The sequence below is a fragment of the Cyrtonyx montezumae genome, unplaced genomic scaffold (genome assembly GCF_038088225.1).
Source record: "Cyrtonyx montezumae isolate F1298 unplaced genomic scaffold, pur_monq_1.0 scaffold_10, whole genome shotgun sequence".
Classification (NCBI taxonomy): Eukaryota; Metazoa; Chordata; class Aves; order Galliformes; family Odontophoridae; genus Cyrtonyx; species Cyrtonyx montezumae.
Genome location: NW_027071826.1, coordinates 4,747,718 through 4,764,957, shown reverse-complemented (window position 1 = coordinate 4,764,957; position 17,240 = coordinate 4,747,718). Strand labels below are relative to the sequence as shown.

The 17,240-nt window shown below is 45.7% G+C and overlaps 1 protein-coding gene and 1 non-coding gene across 4 annotated transcripts; both read left to right on the top strand.

Annotated features, from left to right (window-relative positions):
- Nucleotides 1–223: 223 nt before the first annotated feature.
- PRPF39 (pre-mRNA processing factor 39) lies at nucleotides 224–15,932 on the top strand. 3 transcript variants are annotated; one of them, XM_065748826.1, is made up of 14 exons: nucleotides 224–308; nucleotides 3,635–4,000; nucleotides 4,910–5,035; nucleotides 5,676–5,794; nucleotides 6,060–6,227; nucleotides 7,813–7,978; nucleotides 8,348–8,455; nucleotides 10,730–10,894; nucleotides 11,207–11,333; nucleotides 11,427–11,695; nucleotides 12,251–12,435; nucleotides 13,786–13,860; nucleotides 14,433–14,553; nucleotides 15,645–15,932. In XM_065748826.1, the coding sequence occupies exons 2-14, from the start codon at nucleotides 3,641–3,643 to the stop codon at nucleotides 15,696–15,698; spliced, it is 2,043 nt and encodes a 680-aa protein (XP_065604898.1). In that variant the 5' UTR covers nucleotides 224–308; nucleotides 3,635–3,640; the 3' UTR covers nucleotides 15,699–15,932. The 3 variants fall into 3 exon arrangements, with proteins under 3 accessions (XP_065604898.1, XP_065604918.1, XP_065604908.1); XM_065748846.1 differs by lacking the exons at nucleotides 224–308; nucleotides 3,635–4,000 and adding an exon at nucleotides 5,439–5,548 and having other exon boundaries at nucleotides 4,951–5,035; XM_065748836.1 differs by lacking the exons at nucleotides 224–308; nucleotides 3,635–4,000; nucleotides 4,910–5,035 and adding an exon at nucleotides 5,044–5,548.
- On the top strand, nucleotides 11,769–11,854 carry LOC136044035 (small nucleolar RNA SNORD127). The gene has a single exon (XR_010621784.1). It is a non-coding gene; the product is annotated as a small nucleolar RNA SNORD127 (small nucleolar RNA).
- Nucleotides 15,933–17,240: the final 1,308 nt, after the last annotated feature.

Genomic DNA, 17,240 nt, shown 5'->3' with positions numbered 1-17,240 from the left:
GGGCCGAGGAAAGCTCCCGTTTCTGCGTCCCTTCGGCCAGCGCGGGGCCCCGCTGCCGGCCCTGCGTGCGTTTTACACGGGAACTGACGAGAATAAACAGATTTATTTCTGTAACCGCCGCCTAGTCGCCTCAAAGTTTATGGGGGGAGGGGGAGGGAGGGGGAAGGAAGCGCCGCCATTTTGCGGGCGGGCGAACGCTGTGCTCAGCGCGCATGCGCGGCGCAGGTGCATAACACAGTGCGCAGGCGCGGCCCGCGCTCTTCTCTGAAGCGCTACGCGAGGAGGCTGCGCTGCTCGGCCCCGCGGAGGTGGGTGCGCGCCGGGGCCGGGGAGCACTGAGGGGATGCCGGGCTGCCGTCCCCGGCCGTGAGGTCAGACAGCGACGTGGGGCCGGGTGGGGCGCGCCTCCTTGGCCTGGCGGCCTGAGCTGGCCTAGCTTGGCCTAGCTTGGCCTACCGGCGCGGCCTGGCCTACCGGCGCGGCGGGGGGAGGGCCTTGTGATGCGGATCCGGAGGGGGCAGCCGCTCCCCGGGGTTGGGCCGCGGGCGGGGGCCCTCAGCCGGGCGCTTCGAGAGTCAATGGCCGCGGGAGAGGCGGAGGCGTTTCGTGCGAACTTTGCGTGCCGTACCGTTGGATTACAACATAATAGAGCGCGAGCGGCCCCTCATTCTTTACGTTCTGCCGCGGGCAGCGTGTGCTCGGCCGGCACCGCGCTTACCTGCAACAGGAGCGGTCCGAGCTCGTGGCAGTGAGTGCCCGGGCCCTGAGCGCCATCGTGGCACAGCCACAGTGCGGGCATGAAGCGGCTGAGACGTGGGTGATTCAAAAGTGGTACATGCGCTTATCTCGAGTACTTAGATACGTAGTTTGAGAGATGTAAAAAGTCCAGGAACGAAGCCACTCTTCTGTGCAGCTGTGGATTATTGGAAGGATTTCTGCTCCACAGGAGTACACCGCCCTGGAGCTGTGGTCACCGTCCCGAGGTGCCTCGGAGCAGGGGATGTGCTGAGGGGGTGGGTGGCCTTGGCGACCTCAGGGGCCTTTCCCCACTGCAGTGATTGTGTGAATCTGCCCCGCAGCGCTGCTCCTCTCCTTTTTGCCTTCTTCCCTCTTCTCTCTCCCAGCCTGAGGGCATGGCTGGAGTTGGAGGAGTTTAGGTTCGGAGCGTCCACCACGTCTTCAGAAAAATTTAGATGTTGAAATTGCTGCGTGTGCACGGACAGCTCTGTTAGGCTCCTCGTGTCTTAGAGCAGTATGTGTCCTTTCCAGCATTATCACTGCTACTCAGTGTCAGTGCTGTTGGTGTACCCATCCCTGTTCCATAAGCCTCACAGGGGTAAGCTGTGAATGGTGGTGGCAGCTGTCCTTAACTGGCGCACATCTGGCCCCCATGTTGTGCTGGTGAAGGCATAGTGAGGTTGCTTTGCTTATTTCAATTTTTAATATAATAATTTTAAGAATAAACTTGGTTTATATTGAAGGCATCTCTGATGCTCTCCAAAGAAGCTGAGTTTGGGTGCTGGGAGAGGAAGGGCAGCAAAGTGTTCAGCTTGGTCAGGACATGGCTGCTGGATTTCGGTTGTCACATAAAGATACACGTTTATGAGTACTTCTCCACAAAGGGAAGAAGTTGTGTTTTTATGATTGCCAGGTGGTGTATCCAGAAGAGAATTGGAACAGTTCCTTCTTCGAAGCAACTTTAGGAAACTTACAAATTAGGTCCACGTGGACCTTTTGGAAGTACCTCAGAGTCACCTGGCACTGTGAACTGCTCAGCAAACGTCAGCTGTTAGCTCAGGCAGTGGAGATAGGAGACAGGCACTTGTCCTTTGCCAAAAAATGTTTCCGTTCTGTTACTGGTGGCTTAAGAATTCTGGAGATAATAAGTAGGGGTGGGACTATTTTTGTATTTGTTAATAATTTGTCATCTTCCTTTGTAAGGAGGGAGAAGTGGTGGTGTGCTTGAGGATGGCAGCCTTATCTAAGGGCTTGAACTTCATACTCCTTCCAAAATATGTTCCCAGTGAGGAGCCATCGTTCTCTGTGTGGATATTACATTGCCTGGGATTAGTTGGTCATTTGGATGTGGCTTGAGCTGAGAGAGCGTGGCTGGAGGGTTCCCACCCTGGTGGCATGCAGAGCTTGACAGGGGCTGGAAGTGGGCAGGGAAGTGTTTGGCAATGGGATCAAAGTGAGGAGTGGGATGCAGCTGGAGTCTGTCCTGAGGGCAGGGAGAAGCAGCAGCAGCCACTTGGGTTTCGTGTGAGTGCACATGAAGTGCTGGTTACGTGTCTGCTGTGACCCACTGTTGTATACAGTCACAGCAGTTCTTTTCTCTGTGAGTTTATCATCTGGGCCAGTTAAAGCAGTGAGGGCACGCTTAGCATAGTGCTGTGGCTTAACCCACCACGTGGCTGAGCAGCACACAGCTGTTTGCTTGTGCCCCTTCTCTATCAGTGGAGAGAAAAAGTAGAATTTATGGGTTGAGATAAAACTTTCCTAAGATAGAGAAAACACATAAAGGTTATGACTGTATCTATAAATGCTTACAATAAGTGAAGCACAAGCAGTTCCTTGCCCCTCACCAAGTCAGGGCTCCCAGTGCGTGGAAGACAGTGAGGTGAGCTCTCACCCCCCTCAAAACTCTCCTTACTCTTCCATAAAAATGTTCTGCAATATCTCTTTGGGCAGTTTAAGCCAGCTGTCCAGATTCCAGTTCCTGGGGTCGCCCCAGCAGCCGTTGCTGACAGGCTGGAGTGGCCTTAGTTCTGTGCAGCACTGCTTAGCAACAGTGAGAAGCATCGCTGTGTTACCAACGTTGCTTTTCTCCTGGGCCCAAAACACACAGATTCATTTTGCCAGGAAATACTGGTCTGTACTCAGTAGGAGAGTTCTGATTTAGTGAATGAATTTTAACCTATTTCTTTACTTGAACTGCCACCAGACTCATACAGGAAATCTGTTACTTGTTTGCTTTTTTACCTCGATAGGCACTTGTGATAATTGCTTGGGCTCGTTGACTTGTTTGTGTCCGCATGTTAAAGTGCTACTGATACTGACACTTTCACACTGTGGGTGGGGCTGAGAGAAGCAGCTGGAGTTGGTGAAGGTTTACAATGGAGGACAGGAGTGCAGGGAGCACTGGGGGGACTCTGGAAAGGTTGAGAACTGGGAAACATTAGGCTCAAATGATACATTCTTCAGTGTGGTTGTGGAAGGGTCTTTTAGACTAGAAACCATCCTTGAGCTGTTGAGGTAAAGCCCTGACTTTTTTCTGAGCTTTTTAGGCTTTTCTGGGCCTTCTACACTGTTTCATGAGAATCAGAGGGAGATGGTTGTGAATTAATTGCTTCCAGCATAACAGAGTGGCTGAATCTCTATGTAGACAGTTCTTGATTTGTAGCCTGACCCACGTGTGCTTTGCAGCAGTTAGAGCCAGCAGGCAGCTTTCTGGTGTCAGTAATATCTGGTGGAATGAACGGTTCCCCCATCCCCCCCCTTCAGTGGGAGCACTTACAGCTCTTACCACTGCTTCCTGAACTACTGTAGTTGAATTAATGACTGCACGGTATTTCCCAGCCGTGTTGTACTTGAATCTCCACTGCTTAAACATTAAATGTTTTTATTTCTGTAGGACAGCATGGAAAACTCAACTATGCAGAACTCAGACAGTACGGAGGAGGAGAAGACAGCAGCAGCAACGACCATAAGCAATGACAGCACTGGCAATGGTGCTGAAACCACGACAGAAGAGCAGCATATGGACTTCAGCACAGAAATCATGAGTGTAACTGAGATGGAGCAATCACCTGATAGTTCCCCTGACTTGAACGAAGACAACACACAGGAAGAGGGTGAAATTCCGAATATTGGAAGTTTACAGACAACAGATCTTGAGGCTGGCTTCCCTCTGGATTTTGACAAGTTCTGGAAGGTAGTAGAGGACAATCCTCAGGATTTCACAGGATGGGTCTATCTACTACAGTACGTGGAGCAAGAGGTTCGTATGTGCCCCCTTCTCCTGTGGCCTTCCAGAAATAACCTGAACAAACCATCTCATGGATCTCCCAGTAACAAATCAGCACTGTACATCAGGCTTTCTCATGCACTGTTTGAGGATGATTGTTGAGGTTATAAAATAAGAACAGCAATTTATGAGATGATACTGAAACAGTAACTAATTTGAAAATAGGAATAACGTTCTGTTTTTTGGTTGTTTTTTTTTTTTTTTTACTCTTGTGAGAACTTTGTTCCAGCTTCTGAAGGTGAAAATATCTGCTAAAACTTGTGCATTACTAGAGATAGCTCTTTGCACTTAGTTTTTGGTAGTAAATAATCAGCTGTAACATGAACAGGAAGTTCTTGCTAGCTTTTTGAATGCTGTGCACTGGGGCATGTTCAGCATTACCTAAAACCACATTGATTGTGCTTGATTTTTGTAACACCCCTCTCAGTTTTTAGTCAGAATAAGCTGTGTGTAACCTGCCTGGTTAACTGGGGTAGTTTGGTCCTTCTTAGCCTCATGCACTGTGACAAACAAGGACCAATGTCTTTTCTCATGAGATGCAGATAACCTGTGGGACTTGCAGCACGATACGTGAAAACAGAAGTTGATCTTGTTGCTTGTTGGGCCTGTGTAAATTCACGCTCACACACAAATTGTGTGTGGCTGTAATGTCCAAGTCATTCTGTCTAAGCAGGTCTCTGAACTGCAGTTTTTGTGGCTGGGAAAGGTTTCTGGGGAAGCTATATCATGTTTGTCCTGATCTTGGACTTGTTTTGTTCAGTCTTTGGGGTGGACTTGCTGCATTAGGTATATTGTGGTGCCAGGATAAGATAGTAGTTAGATGCTTGTTTTGTTCTTCAAGCTTTGCGTTGGAGGTCTCACCTTTTATTATGTACTTCACAGAACCACCTACCAGCTGCCAGGAAAGCATTTGACAAGTTTTTCACTCACTATCCATATTGCTATGGGTACTGGAAGAAGTATGCAGACCTAGAAAAGCGACACGACAACATTAAGCAATCCGATGAGGTACGTAGGTAGCTGGATGAAGCTATTGCCATTGATCCTGTTAGCCAAATAATGACTGACCTACCACAAGTCATTTGGCTGCCAGAACCTGCCATGTATGGTCAGGTTTGTAGGGATTTTGTTTGCACTTGTCACTTCTGTGGCATTTGTAGCTAATGTTTTCTCTCTTTGTTGGCAGGTGCGTTAAACCTCTACAGTTTGTCAAGCTTTGCAGTGCAAGCCTCTGTATTACACTGCAGCTTAACAAGTAGGGCAGGGCTTTTCTCTCACTTACATTTATTACTCATTTTCAAAGCAATATAGTTGGTTTTCTGGTCACAATTGCTACATCTTATTGCATTTTTGGTCAGACGCTGTCAATGATGATCTAATGGGTCTGTGCCCTATGGTCTATACCCCAAAGCCTGCCCACACAACCTGGTCAGAATGCAGGGACCGCTGCGCTTTGAAGATCAAGACTCTGCACGTGGAGATCAGAACATTGCCATGTTCTATCCAACCTCCACCCGAATGGTAATGGTAGATTATTTAAACAAAATTCCAGTAATTAGTATTTCTAAGGTTCACCGGATAACACAGTGTTGCCTCTCTATTAGGACACCATTAAGTATTTGAAGTACAGTTCACGTTCTCTTCATAGGTTTATCGCCGAGGGCTTCAGGCTATTCCTCTTAGTGTTGATCTTTGGATACACTATATCAACTTCTTAAAAGACACCTTGGACCCTGATGATCCTGAAGCTAACAGTACTATTCGAGGGTAAGTTGAAAGCAGAGGAAGTGGTACTTGAAGGACGTGTGTATAGTAATGCAATCAGATGAATGTGTTTTAGCTGAGGGGGTAGAGGAGGAGGTGTGGATGGGAACCTTCTCAATTCCTGAAGGTCTTACAGTCGATACCTGGAAGATACAGTGAAAAGTTCTAAGTAAGCAATTTAAGTATGGTTGCAAGTAAATGAGGACTCTTTGAACTTTTCTCCCTTGCTCTGTCACTGCATCCAGAAACAACTAAATTATTTTTCCAGAGCCTATGAACATGCAGTGTTAGCTGCTGGGACAGATTTCCGTTCTGACAGACTGTGGGAAATGTATATAAACTGGGAAGATGAGCAGGGAAACCTGAGGGAAGTTACATCCATATATGATCGTATCCTTGGAATTCCAACACAACTCTACAGTCATCACTTCCAAAGGTAAAGAGAAAACAGAGATGTAGCTAGTGCTGTGAGTTTCTTAAGCACATGCAAACCTACCTGTTTGTATGTGAAAGTGTTTGCTCAGAGCAACAGCTTAAAATGGTTATTTATTTATTCATACATTCTCACTAGCTATTTTTAAGTGCTGCTACATGTTTAATGAATATGGTTGCAATTAGGACTCAAATTCTTCAGATGATTAAAGGAAGGCCTTGGAATTGGCAGTCTTTGAAAAAGCAGAATCATAGAATGAAATCTTTCATAGAATGGAAGCTTTTTAAAAATACCTCATACAGTGCTCATTTGTGCCAGAACACTTTCATAGAGACACAGAATGGCTTGGGTTGGAGGGGACCTAAGGACCATCAAGTTCCAACCCTCCTGCCACAGCCAGCGTTGCCAGCCACGGGGTCAGGTACTAAATCAGATTGCCCAGGGTCCATCCATCCTGGCCTTGAACACCTCCAGGGATGGGGCACCCACAGCCTGTCTGGGCAGCTTGTGCCAGCTCCTCACCAGCTTCTCAGTGAGAACTTCTGCTGACATCTAGTCTAAATCTCCCTTTCTTTAGCTTTACACCATTTCCCTTTCTCCTTTCACTATCTGCCCATGTACAAAGTTGATTTCCATCCTGTTCATAATCTCCTTTAAATATTGTATGGCCGCAATGTGGTCTCCTTGCAGCCTTCTCTTCTGCAGGCTGAGCGATGCCAGCTTCCTCAGCCTCTCCTTGTAGTGGAGGTTCTCCAGCCCTCTGATCATTCATGGGCTTCTTCTGCATCCTCTGCAACAGCTCCACGGCTGTCTTGTACTGGGGGCCCAGACCTGGACACAGTACTGCATGTGGTGCCTCTGGAGGGCAGAGCAGAGGAGGACAATCCCCTCCCTGTCCCTGCTGGCTTCCCCTCTTCTGACAGAGCCTTGGATACCATTGGCCTTTCGAGCTGCAAGCACACACTGCTGGCTCGTGTTCAGATTTTGATCTTCCAGGGACCTGGAGTCCTTCTCAGCAGGACTGCCTTCAAGTTCTTCTCCCATTCTGTACATAGACCTGGGATTTCCCCAACCCAAGAGCAGAACCTTGCACTTTGATTGTTGATCTACATTAGGTTCACACAGACCTACCCTCTGAGTTAGTCAGGGTCCCTCTGGATGGCATCCCTTAATTCTGCCCTATCAGCTGCACCACTCAGCTTGGTGTCATCATTTTATTTAAGCATAAATAGAAATGCTTAGCTAAGTTATGGATAGTTGAGCTCTACATCAGTATGGAGACTTTAAGAGGGAACCAGAAGCCCTAGTTAAATTAGACGCTTACTTCCTTGTACTGTCTGCAGGTGTAAGTGGTCTGTTTTCATTATTTAAGTTCCTAATGATTTCAGTTTTCTTTGAAATGTGGAACTTTTGAACATCTGATACACAGAAGAAGGTTTGTTCTGTGTATACATTTTTGCACGTGCTCAGTGGTGTTCTTCATCAGTGAACTGATTTAGAGCCTGCCCAGGTTTCACTGTGTTCTGATTGTGCCGAGTGTGACAACAGAAAATGAGATTTATGTTGACGTGCTTCTAACTCTTGCTAGGTTTAAAGACCATGTCCAGAACAACTTGCCTCGAGACCTCCTGACTTCTGAGCAGTTTATTCAGCTGCGCAGAGAGCTCGCATCTGTGAATGGCCACGCAGGGGGTGACGCGTCGGCTGGCGACGATCTGCCCTCGGGTACTGAAGATATAACTGACCCTGCCAAGGTACATATGCAGAGAGTTTTCGTCGGGATTTCTTCCCTTACTCTTGCATATCACTGCTCCTTGCCTCATGCTATAGACAGACAGCTTTTGTCTGTAGAGCATGCTCTAACAGCACTTCCGTAGGTGTCAAAGAAATGGAGCTCATCTTTAAGATAAGACCAAAACTTCACCTAGAAAACCTTTAGTTGGGTTGCACTAAGAACCAAGGCATCATCGGGGTAATACTCCTCCCCTCCCCAAGCTGTTTTGTGCAGCATTTAATGCATCTGTGCTACTTGTGATTTATGCGTAGTACTGTTGTCATAAAGTACGTTTACAAATCTGATGCAGCATCTTCCTGTGTTACATTTCTGAACAATTGTGTTTTAGCTAATCACTGAAATAGAGAACATGAGGCACAGAATCATTGAGATTCATCAGGAAATGTTCAATCACAATGAACATGAAGTCAGTAAGAGGTGGACATTTGAAGAAGGGGTAAGTTTGTTTTTTCTTTGTGAGGCAGCATGTGGGAGTTCTGAATGTAAGATTGGGAATTAGGAGTTCAAGTAACAGTTAGGCTTTAAACTCCTGTGGTTCTTGGAGTAAAGATCTCGCTTCACTTTTCTGCTCTTGTCAGAAGCAGCTTGTGAAGTCAGCTCTATCATCTGAGGCTGTAAAAGCCTCAGACAGTATTTGGAGAGAGGCAAGATAGCACAATGCTATTTTACTGAGCAGCCTTTAAATACAAACCAAACGCTGTACAGTTCTGTAATGCTGTGGTACTGCAGCCTGCTGCAGGGAGCCTGCTTGGCAGGAGTGTTGGACTTCTGTGATCCTCAGAGGTCCCTTCCAACCTCTGCAGTTGTGTGGTTCTGTAATTCAGTCTTGCTTTGTGCATCCAGAGTGCTACACAATAATTGGAATTGTTTCCTTCATTAATTTCAAAGAAGGCATATCCTAAAAAGAAAAAGAAATTCATGTCTGCCTGTGTATTTCTGGAGTATATTCTTGCATCTAAAATCAGTTAGCTTTGGCTTTCCAGAAGTAACCATCTAACATGTTAACAGTAGTTAATTAAACTAATAATTCAATCACAGCAAATAGAGAAGGTATTCTCGGTAGAATTAAATTTGGTTCCTTTTGACAAAGTTGTGTGAGCTTTTCAGTTCTCAGTATTTCTCTGGTGGGTGTGGTACTGTGTTGCAATGTTGAGAGGAGAGTAGATGGAAGAGAAGAACAAAGAGTACATTGTGCCCAAGAATCGTGTGTGGAACGGTCAGAGACTCTTTAATAGCCTATACATGAGCTCAGGCCTGTTCTTGTGTTCCTTGCTGTGCTCTGTAATCCAAAGGAACTCAAACCTGTGGTCCCATAGCCCATCCTAGCAGGTAGTGAGCCCCAGGGAATGAACCACAGCCTGAAGGGCTGTTCCCAGTTACAGGATCTCTTTTGTGCTGGGTGTCAGTCCTGGAAGCAAGCAAAGGATACGCAGTGTCCCAAGAGGAAGTGAGGCTCAGGTGTGCTGATGGGCAGCACGGAGTGATTGTGAGTGTAGCTGTTACTGGCTCACCTTTAGCTGCAGGTCACTGAAGCTTCGGAGTGTGCTGAGAGTGAACGTGCCTTGGAAAATGTATTGGAAACAGGTTGTTCTGTATTAGCCTGGGCGGAATCTACCTGCTCTACCAAGAGAGTGTGTCTGCTCTATAGTCATAAACTTATATCTATAGATATTACACTGGACCTACAAAGAGTGTAAAATATGAAGTTAAACGTGTCTTTACAACAGAGATAAGGCAGCTGTGCAGCAGATGTCAGATAAGTGATGGAGGCCTCTCAGACCTGCGTGATGTTTAGTTTTTAGCAGCAGTGATGTGTCTGAGTTGATAAGACAACAAATCACTGGGTTTCATAGAATTCGGTGTGGATCTCAGAGAGATGATGGGCTTTCCATTTTGGGTGGCCTGGAGGGATTGAATGTGCCTCCTTAATTGTGATCAGTTCTTTAAATACTTGAATGAATGTATACTGAGGTGGAATTGCAGTCTGGGAAAGAAATAATCAAGTACAATTAAATGCGAAGAGAGGGGAAAAAAGCTCTCCAGAAGGATTATTTGCTATGCTTAATTTAGAGCACTGTTGATTTTCTGTGTCCAACCCAGCTCTTGCTGGCAGCAGTGACAGTGCAGCCACAGAATCAGAACAGTGTAGGTTGGAGGGGACCTTAAGGATCACCTGGTTCCAGCCCCCTGCCCCGGGCAGAGCTGCCAGCCACTGTGTCAGGTTGCTCCATCCAGCCTGGCCTAGCAGTTGTGCTACTTGTGGAATGATCAGCTCAATTTAAGTATTTGATGTGGAATTCAAATCGGTGCTGTCTTTCCTTGCCATGATTCTCAGTCAGATTTTGAACCTGACTTATAGGACGTTCATTAGTGTGGTGATGATCATTTGGGCAGTATGTTTGTGCACAGTAGTTGTTGCTTATAATGTGACATTACGTTGCAATGGAAAGGATTTCAAGGTACTGTTTGTCTCCTTAGTTTTGAAATTCTGTGAATGTTTGCGCTCAGAAAGCTTTCTGGGTGAACTGAACTGTAGATATCAACAGAGTTTCTCAGTTAAGTGGGATCACCCAACTTGACTTAATTAACAGATAATAAGGTGCCATTCTGAAGCCCTGCTCAGAGTGCCATTAGGAATGGTGTGTGGTTATTTTGTAACCGGCTTAGATGTGTGTTTGTGGTCTGACCTGGCATCCTGTGATTGTTGCAGATAAAGAGGCCTTACTTTCACGTGAAACCCCTGGAGAAAGCTCAGCTAAAAAACTGGAAAGAGTACTTAGAATTTGAGATAGAAAATGGGACGCATGAACGAGTTGTGGTCCTCTTTGAAAGATGTGTTATTTCATGTGCCCTCTATGAGGACTTCTGGATTAAGGTAAGGGAAGTGGTTTGCCACTGATCCCATGGCATACACTGATCTAGTGACTAACCTTTTGTACTCTTGTCGAACGTTGTTCATATATAACTATATCTGTTGCATTAGGAGATGGTCTGCTTGCAACCAGATTTGACTGCTGCATATGCCAACTTCGTTGCCTCTCTACGTCCTTCCTTACAGAAACTAGTCTAGTGGTTCAATAAAGGTGCTGAATGGGTTTAAACAAAAGAATTTTATCCTTCTGTCCTGTACTTAAAGACAAATCTAAGCTGTAAAATTATTCAATCTCTGCTCTGTTTTCAACTATAGTATGCCAAATACATGGAGAATCATAGTATTGAAGGAGTGAGGCATGTCTACAGCAGGGCTTGCACAATACACCTTCCTAAGAAACCGATGGTTCACATGCTGTGGGCTGCCTTTGAGGAACAGCAGGGTAAGGGCAAAGTTAACCTCTCCTGGGAGGGATTCTGTTTGAAGGAAGGTGTTAGAGGTGTCATATTTTAAATCGTGTTCCCTGGTGTTTCAGGCAACATCGATGAGGCGAGAAGAATCTTGAAGACATTTGAAGAATGTATTCTAGGCCTAGCAATGGTTCGCTTGCGAAGAGTAAGCTTAGAGCGCAGGCATGGCAACATGGAAGAAGCCGAGCGCCTGCTCGAAGAAGCTGTTAGGAACGCCAAGTCAGTTAGTGAATCATCATTCTATGCCATCAAATTAGCTCGGCACCTCTTCAAAGTGCAGAAAAATCTTCCAAAGGCAAGAAAAGTGCTGTCAGATGCCATAGAAATCGACAAAGTATGTGTTCTTTCCTTGCTGTACTAAAAACAAAATGATATATATATTTTTTTTTTGTCCCCCACTTAAAATATGGCAACAATGATGACAGGTACTGTAACTGTATGTGATGTTTCGTTACTGCATGGAGACACCAGTCCCTCTAAACTGACGTTGCCATATTTGCAGTTTGCAGTTGTAACTCTTTCATGGGAAGTATGGTTTGGTTCATTTTGCCTTTTAGGAGTCGTAAACGTTATGAAGTGTTCCCATCTCAGGGCAAACCAAACTGATGATGCAGGCAGCACTCCTGGATTGCTGTGTGCCACCCTTGCTGTTAGCTGTGCACGACACCTGTGTTTGTGGTGTTGGAGCACTACCAATCTGTTTGTGTGCCAAACCAGATCAGAGATGGCCAGTGTGGAAACAAAATGCTTGTACTGACAGTTCTGGGATATGTTCATGATGTCGATTTTCTGGGATGTATTCAGTGCATAAATGTTCAGTGTTAAATACCTCATGCAAATCACCAGCAAGTTCTGATTGCATTTCTTTTTTTTTTTCTTTCTTGTACAGGAAAATACAAAACTGTATCTCAACTTGCTTGAAATGGAATACTGTGGTGATCTCACACAAAATGAAGAAAACATTTTGAGCTGTTTTGATAAAGCTGTTAATGGCTCATTGTCTATAAAAATGAGGGTTACGTTTTCGCAGCGAAAAGTGGAATTTCTTGAAGATTTTGGTTCTGATGTAAACAAGTAAGGTGCAGCCTGTGCAGTGGCCAAATTGAGGTCACAAAGAGTGCCTGTAGAAGTAGCAGGGGAGGGGATGGCTTAGTGCACCCATAAGGCTATTTATTTCCCTGCAGTTCTTCCTCCTGGTACAGCTACTTTCCCAAACTGAAGTCCAGTTCTGAAGTAGGAACCTCCTCCCAGAAAATTATCCCCTTTTTATCTGAAATAATGCCTCAGAGAGTGAGCTCTTAACGCCCGTACCTTCCTGCTGTAGGTTTCTTTTCCCAAGTCTTGTAAAGGAGGATGCTTCCCAAAGAGAACGTTTTGTGGCACGGGTATGATATGTGCTGTTGTTCCCTGGAAGCTGCTGCTTCAGTTCTCAGAACTGCATTGTTGGGTTACTTTCTTCCCCTACGTTTAGAAGCCTTAATGCTGTACACTTATGTGGGGGAATCATAAAGGAGTGCAACTTATAGTTAATACTAGATAAGCTTTATTTGTCTTGATCCTTTATTGTAAAATAAGCTCTTGCTTTTATTTACATTGTGCGGTTCATTAACTTGGCACAGCAAAGCAGGAGTCAGTTTTTCTGCTTTGTATGTTTGCAGCAGTAGCTGTCCTCAGCTGCTGTTGGCTCTGAGCGTTGTAAATCGCATGGCAGCTGGGCATTGCAACTCTGAGGCCTGAAGCAGACCAAAGAAAATAAAGTTTTAAGCTCCCAAATAATACTGGAAGGAAGAATAAGGGCAAGAAGCGTTTTTCCTGAGAGCAGTATTGTCAGAATAAGCATTTTTCATTTGATGCCTTGAAAACTGTAGCACGCATCAGGTGAGATGACACTTAGCTAGCTTATTTGTATTGGAATTGGGAAAGGAAATGAGGCTTTCACTCAGGGTATGTGGTGATACATAAAGCACCAGTGGCACAGCTCTCTTGGCTGCAGGAAATAAAGCTGTCCTTCCTGTGCTGCTGGAACAAAGCCTGTGGGAGCTGCACTGTGGTTTTACTGAATATCAGTGCAATGCAGACAGCACCAAGGTGATGTGAGCCATTGCTGGGAGGAGCAGCAGTGTCTCAAGCACCTTTTAGAAACCTGTGGGAAGTTCATTTCTTAAAGCAGCTCAGAAAGAGCGAGAAGCTGGGAACTTCCCAGCTGACGTTGCTGAGAAAATTCTTACTGTGTGTTATGGAATCTCCCTTCAAATTAAGATGTGGAATCCGTTTTATATTCTCTTGGCTTTTCAGTCTGTTTTAGGTCACTGAGTTAGAATATTTCAGTATTTCTGTCTTTTGAAGGACATCTTTTAGAACGGTTGCTTGTGTCAAAGGTGTTAGCATGGAAGTGGTGAGCAACTCGCTGTTTTTTCTCATCAGGCTTTTGGATGCTTATGATGAACACCAAGCACTTCTAAAGGAGCAGGATACTCTGAAGAGGAGAGCAGAGAACGGGTGGGTAGCTTATTTCTAAACTAACTTGGTAGGTGATGCAGTGCTGGTAATAGGAACGTGCACTGCCTTGAAGTACTGTCTGATACAAAGAACATAAATGCTTTAAAAGCAGTTCAGGGAGCAGCCTCTGAAGGTGGGGGTTTGGGTCTGTTTTTTGGTTAGTCTGTGAACTAAATGTATTTCTCTTAAAGCTGATGGTCTACAAGAACAAGTTTAATTCTTAGTCATTTACAAGTGTACCCCACAGCTGTACTGCAGGTTTAAACAAGAGGAAAGAGATTTCTTGTGGTGATCGTGAGTTATGTTCCAGTAAAACGAAAGAGTACTGCTAAAGAGAACAAAAGCTCTAAGTGAAAGCATGGTGTTGATGTCTCAGTTGGAGTACCAGTATGATTTATAAAGCAGGCTGTTGTTCTGAGGCAGCATATATCACCGTCCTCAAAGTTGGTTGCGTTACCCCGTTCAGACAGGATGCTGAGTTTGGAAATGCTGCTTACTGTCATCTGTTACAGCATTTCTCACTTACGTGCAAAATGTAAGATAGCGTTTCCAAACATGTGCTAACTTTGCAGATCGGAGGAGCCAGATGAGAAGAAGATGCTCACAGATGAACAAACGATGGCGTCAGCACAGATGATGGATGGAGACATGCAGGTCAATCAGGCAGCATACAACTATAACGCCTGGTACCAGGTAAGTGTGTGCTTTGGTTGTTCCTTCTGTGCACGTTCTGGATATGTGCAGTTGTTGCTCTCCCAGGGACTTCTCTTTACCTGTGGCCTAGTGTCAGTTGTTAAGGGAAGGCTGAAACAGAATCCCATCTTGCTTTTTTGGCTTGCTCTTTTGGCTAATTCTTCAGATGAAGGAGTTTTAATCATTAATTTCTCCAACTAGTGTTTCCTGTAACATCTCAGTGTGCATTCTCCTGCACTAGTACATAGTGCATGCAGGATCAGAGGCTTTTCTTGCACAGCATTTCATTTTGTCCCCTGTAGGGGTATAGGGTAAGACAGTAAGCTTAGTTTCCTCTTCTTGCCGGACATGTAGCAGCTGCAGTACACTGACAGGTCATTTTGTGTCCTGGCTTGGCTGAGGGACGGGTTACAAAGTCAGAGTATCATAACTTGCCTTTTCTGTATGAGATGAATACTGAAGGTGGTTAGTGCTGAAGGTGGTTGGTGCTGGCCAACCAAGCCAGAGAGCAGTGTTTGCAGATGCACAAGTAGTTGTGCAACTTGTTTTAGAATTGTCCATATTCAAGGACAAATGTGACAAATGTTCACTCCAAAGTCAGGTGGGGAAAGGTGCCTCAGCCAGTGTGAGGAAAGCACCTTGTGCCAAGCTAGGGGGAAAACCCTGTCTCCATCAGAGCAGACTTATACCCTTCCTTGGAGAAGGTCTGTGTGCTGTTGTTGAAGAGCCAAGTCCATTTCTGGGTACTTCCTTTGTATTCCAAATCTTGTGGAGAACAGCGAACAGAAGCACTCTCTGAGGGGATGGAGCATTAGTTCACACAAACAGGCAACAGTATCTGCAGTGCATGACTCCCTGCAACTGAATGACACTTCAGTTTCACTTCAGTAGCACAGCTGACTTCAGGCAGAAGGCACTGATGTATGGATATTGTGGATGTGATACCTGTGTGGCTATAGGGGCCTGTGTTCAGAGCAGCTAACGTGACAGAGACTGAAGTTCCCTGTGCCTTTCTGGGCAGATAACTTACCAGCTGTCCCTCAAGGGACCAGCTATTCTGACTTCCTAATCACCTGTCTTTTTTTTCCTAGTACAATTACCAGAACGCGTGGAATTACGGACAGTATTATTCTCCTTCAACTTGATCAGAAGAGGGAGTGAAGTTCACTGTGCAGTATCAACAAAGAGTAAAATATATTTTTCTAAATTAGGATTGTGAAAGAACTGTTGTAATACCTGCTTTTTGGTCTTTTGCATGTAAAATGAGCTGATGTTCACAGGGTATGTGTGAAGCAAGAGTTGTGTGCTGGTAACTGATAAATGGTATCTGTTAATTCTAGTTTACCATAAATGCATTTTTTTTCAATTCCCTGCACTAACTTATGGAGCTATCTGAAGTGTTTTGTTCAGCCTCGTAACGATCCCTGCAGAGGGCTGACCTGCCCACCAAGCTGTTCCCTCCCTCTCTCTCCTCAGCAGGCCACATGGAGAAAGCATGATTTCCAAAAGAGCCCAACAGCTCAGTGTGTTGGGGTAAGGACAGGGAGATTGCTCACCCATTGCCACCATGGGCAAAACAGACACAGCATGTGGAAGGTGCATTCATCACACAGTTAGGACAGTGAGAACTAAAAGCAAACAACACGTTCCTGCTGCTGCCCTTCTTCCTGGGTTCAATGTCTCAATTTTTCTGCCTTCTCCCCCTTTTAGCACCACAAGGGGTGGGGCGCGAGGTTTGTGGTCAGGCCTTAATATTTCTTCTTCTACTCCTCCTTCCTTGTGCTCTTCCCTGCCCCAGGGTGGGTCCTTCCCTTGGCTTGCCTTCAAGAGCATTTCCCAGGTGGGTGCAGGCACTGATCCAGCTGGATGTCATCTGGGCCGCAGCTCCTGCCAGGCCTGCACCAGGCTGCACTGGGCTGTTGTCCCTGGGCTGCAGCTCTGCCTGGTCCCTGCAGGCTGTGTGGAGCACCTCCTGCCCCTCGCTGAACTTGGGGGCTCCAGGGGGGGAATGCTACCCGCTTTCTTTCTCAAGCACCCCTTTGCACAGCTGCAAACACCCTTTGCAGTGTGTTTAAGCCTTTCTTCAATGCATGGTCACAGCAGCACAGCTGTCAGATCACTGACTGCACCGGATGGGGCGCCTCCTACAGCCCCCACAGGCAGCATCCTGCCACATAAGCCCAATGCTGTGCCATGGATCTCATAGTAAACCCTTCTGCTGTTTTTAAATAAGCAGTTTTGATGTCTGTTAAGCCCCAGCGGCTGCTCCAGGAGAGGAGCAGCTCTTTGGCCTGTTCTGCTCTCCTTCCTATCCACAGTTTCGCCCACTTCCATTGTGCAATCCTTTTCTATGCCCCAGTGAGCAAATCCCAGATTACTTTGTTATAGGGTCATGGCTGAAACTCTTCAGATGGAGGTGGCAGCCTTTGGAAGCTGTGATGTGTATTTTCTATTCCATGTGGGGGGGGTCAAAAAATTAAAACGCAGTGCAAAATGATGTTGCATTCTTTTTTTAAGAAGCACAAACTGTGTTTGGGATGATTTTTGTATCTAGAGTTTTTCATGTACACAATGTGAGCAAACTTTTTTCATTTTGATCAAAGTGATCATTCTCATTTTCGTAATAAAAGCAAGGAATTCAGCAGTTCTTGGAGCCTTCTTGGATTTCCTCATTCACACCGAGAATA

Excerpts from the sequence above, each read along its gene's own strand:
- PRPF39 (XM_065748826.1), top strand. The coding sequence starts at position 3,641 with ATGGAAAACTCAACTATGCAGAACTCAGACAGTACGGAGGAGGAGAAG. Across the intron at positions 13,861-14,432 it reads AAGAGGAGAGCAGAGAACGG|ATCGGAGGAGCCAGATGAGA; the intron begins GTGGGTAGCTTA and ends CTAACTTTGCAG. Across the intron at positions 14,554-15,644 it reads ACTATAACGCCTGGTACCAG|TACAATTACCAGAACGCGTG; the intron begins GTAAGTGTGTGC and ends TTTTTTTCCTAG.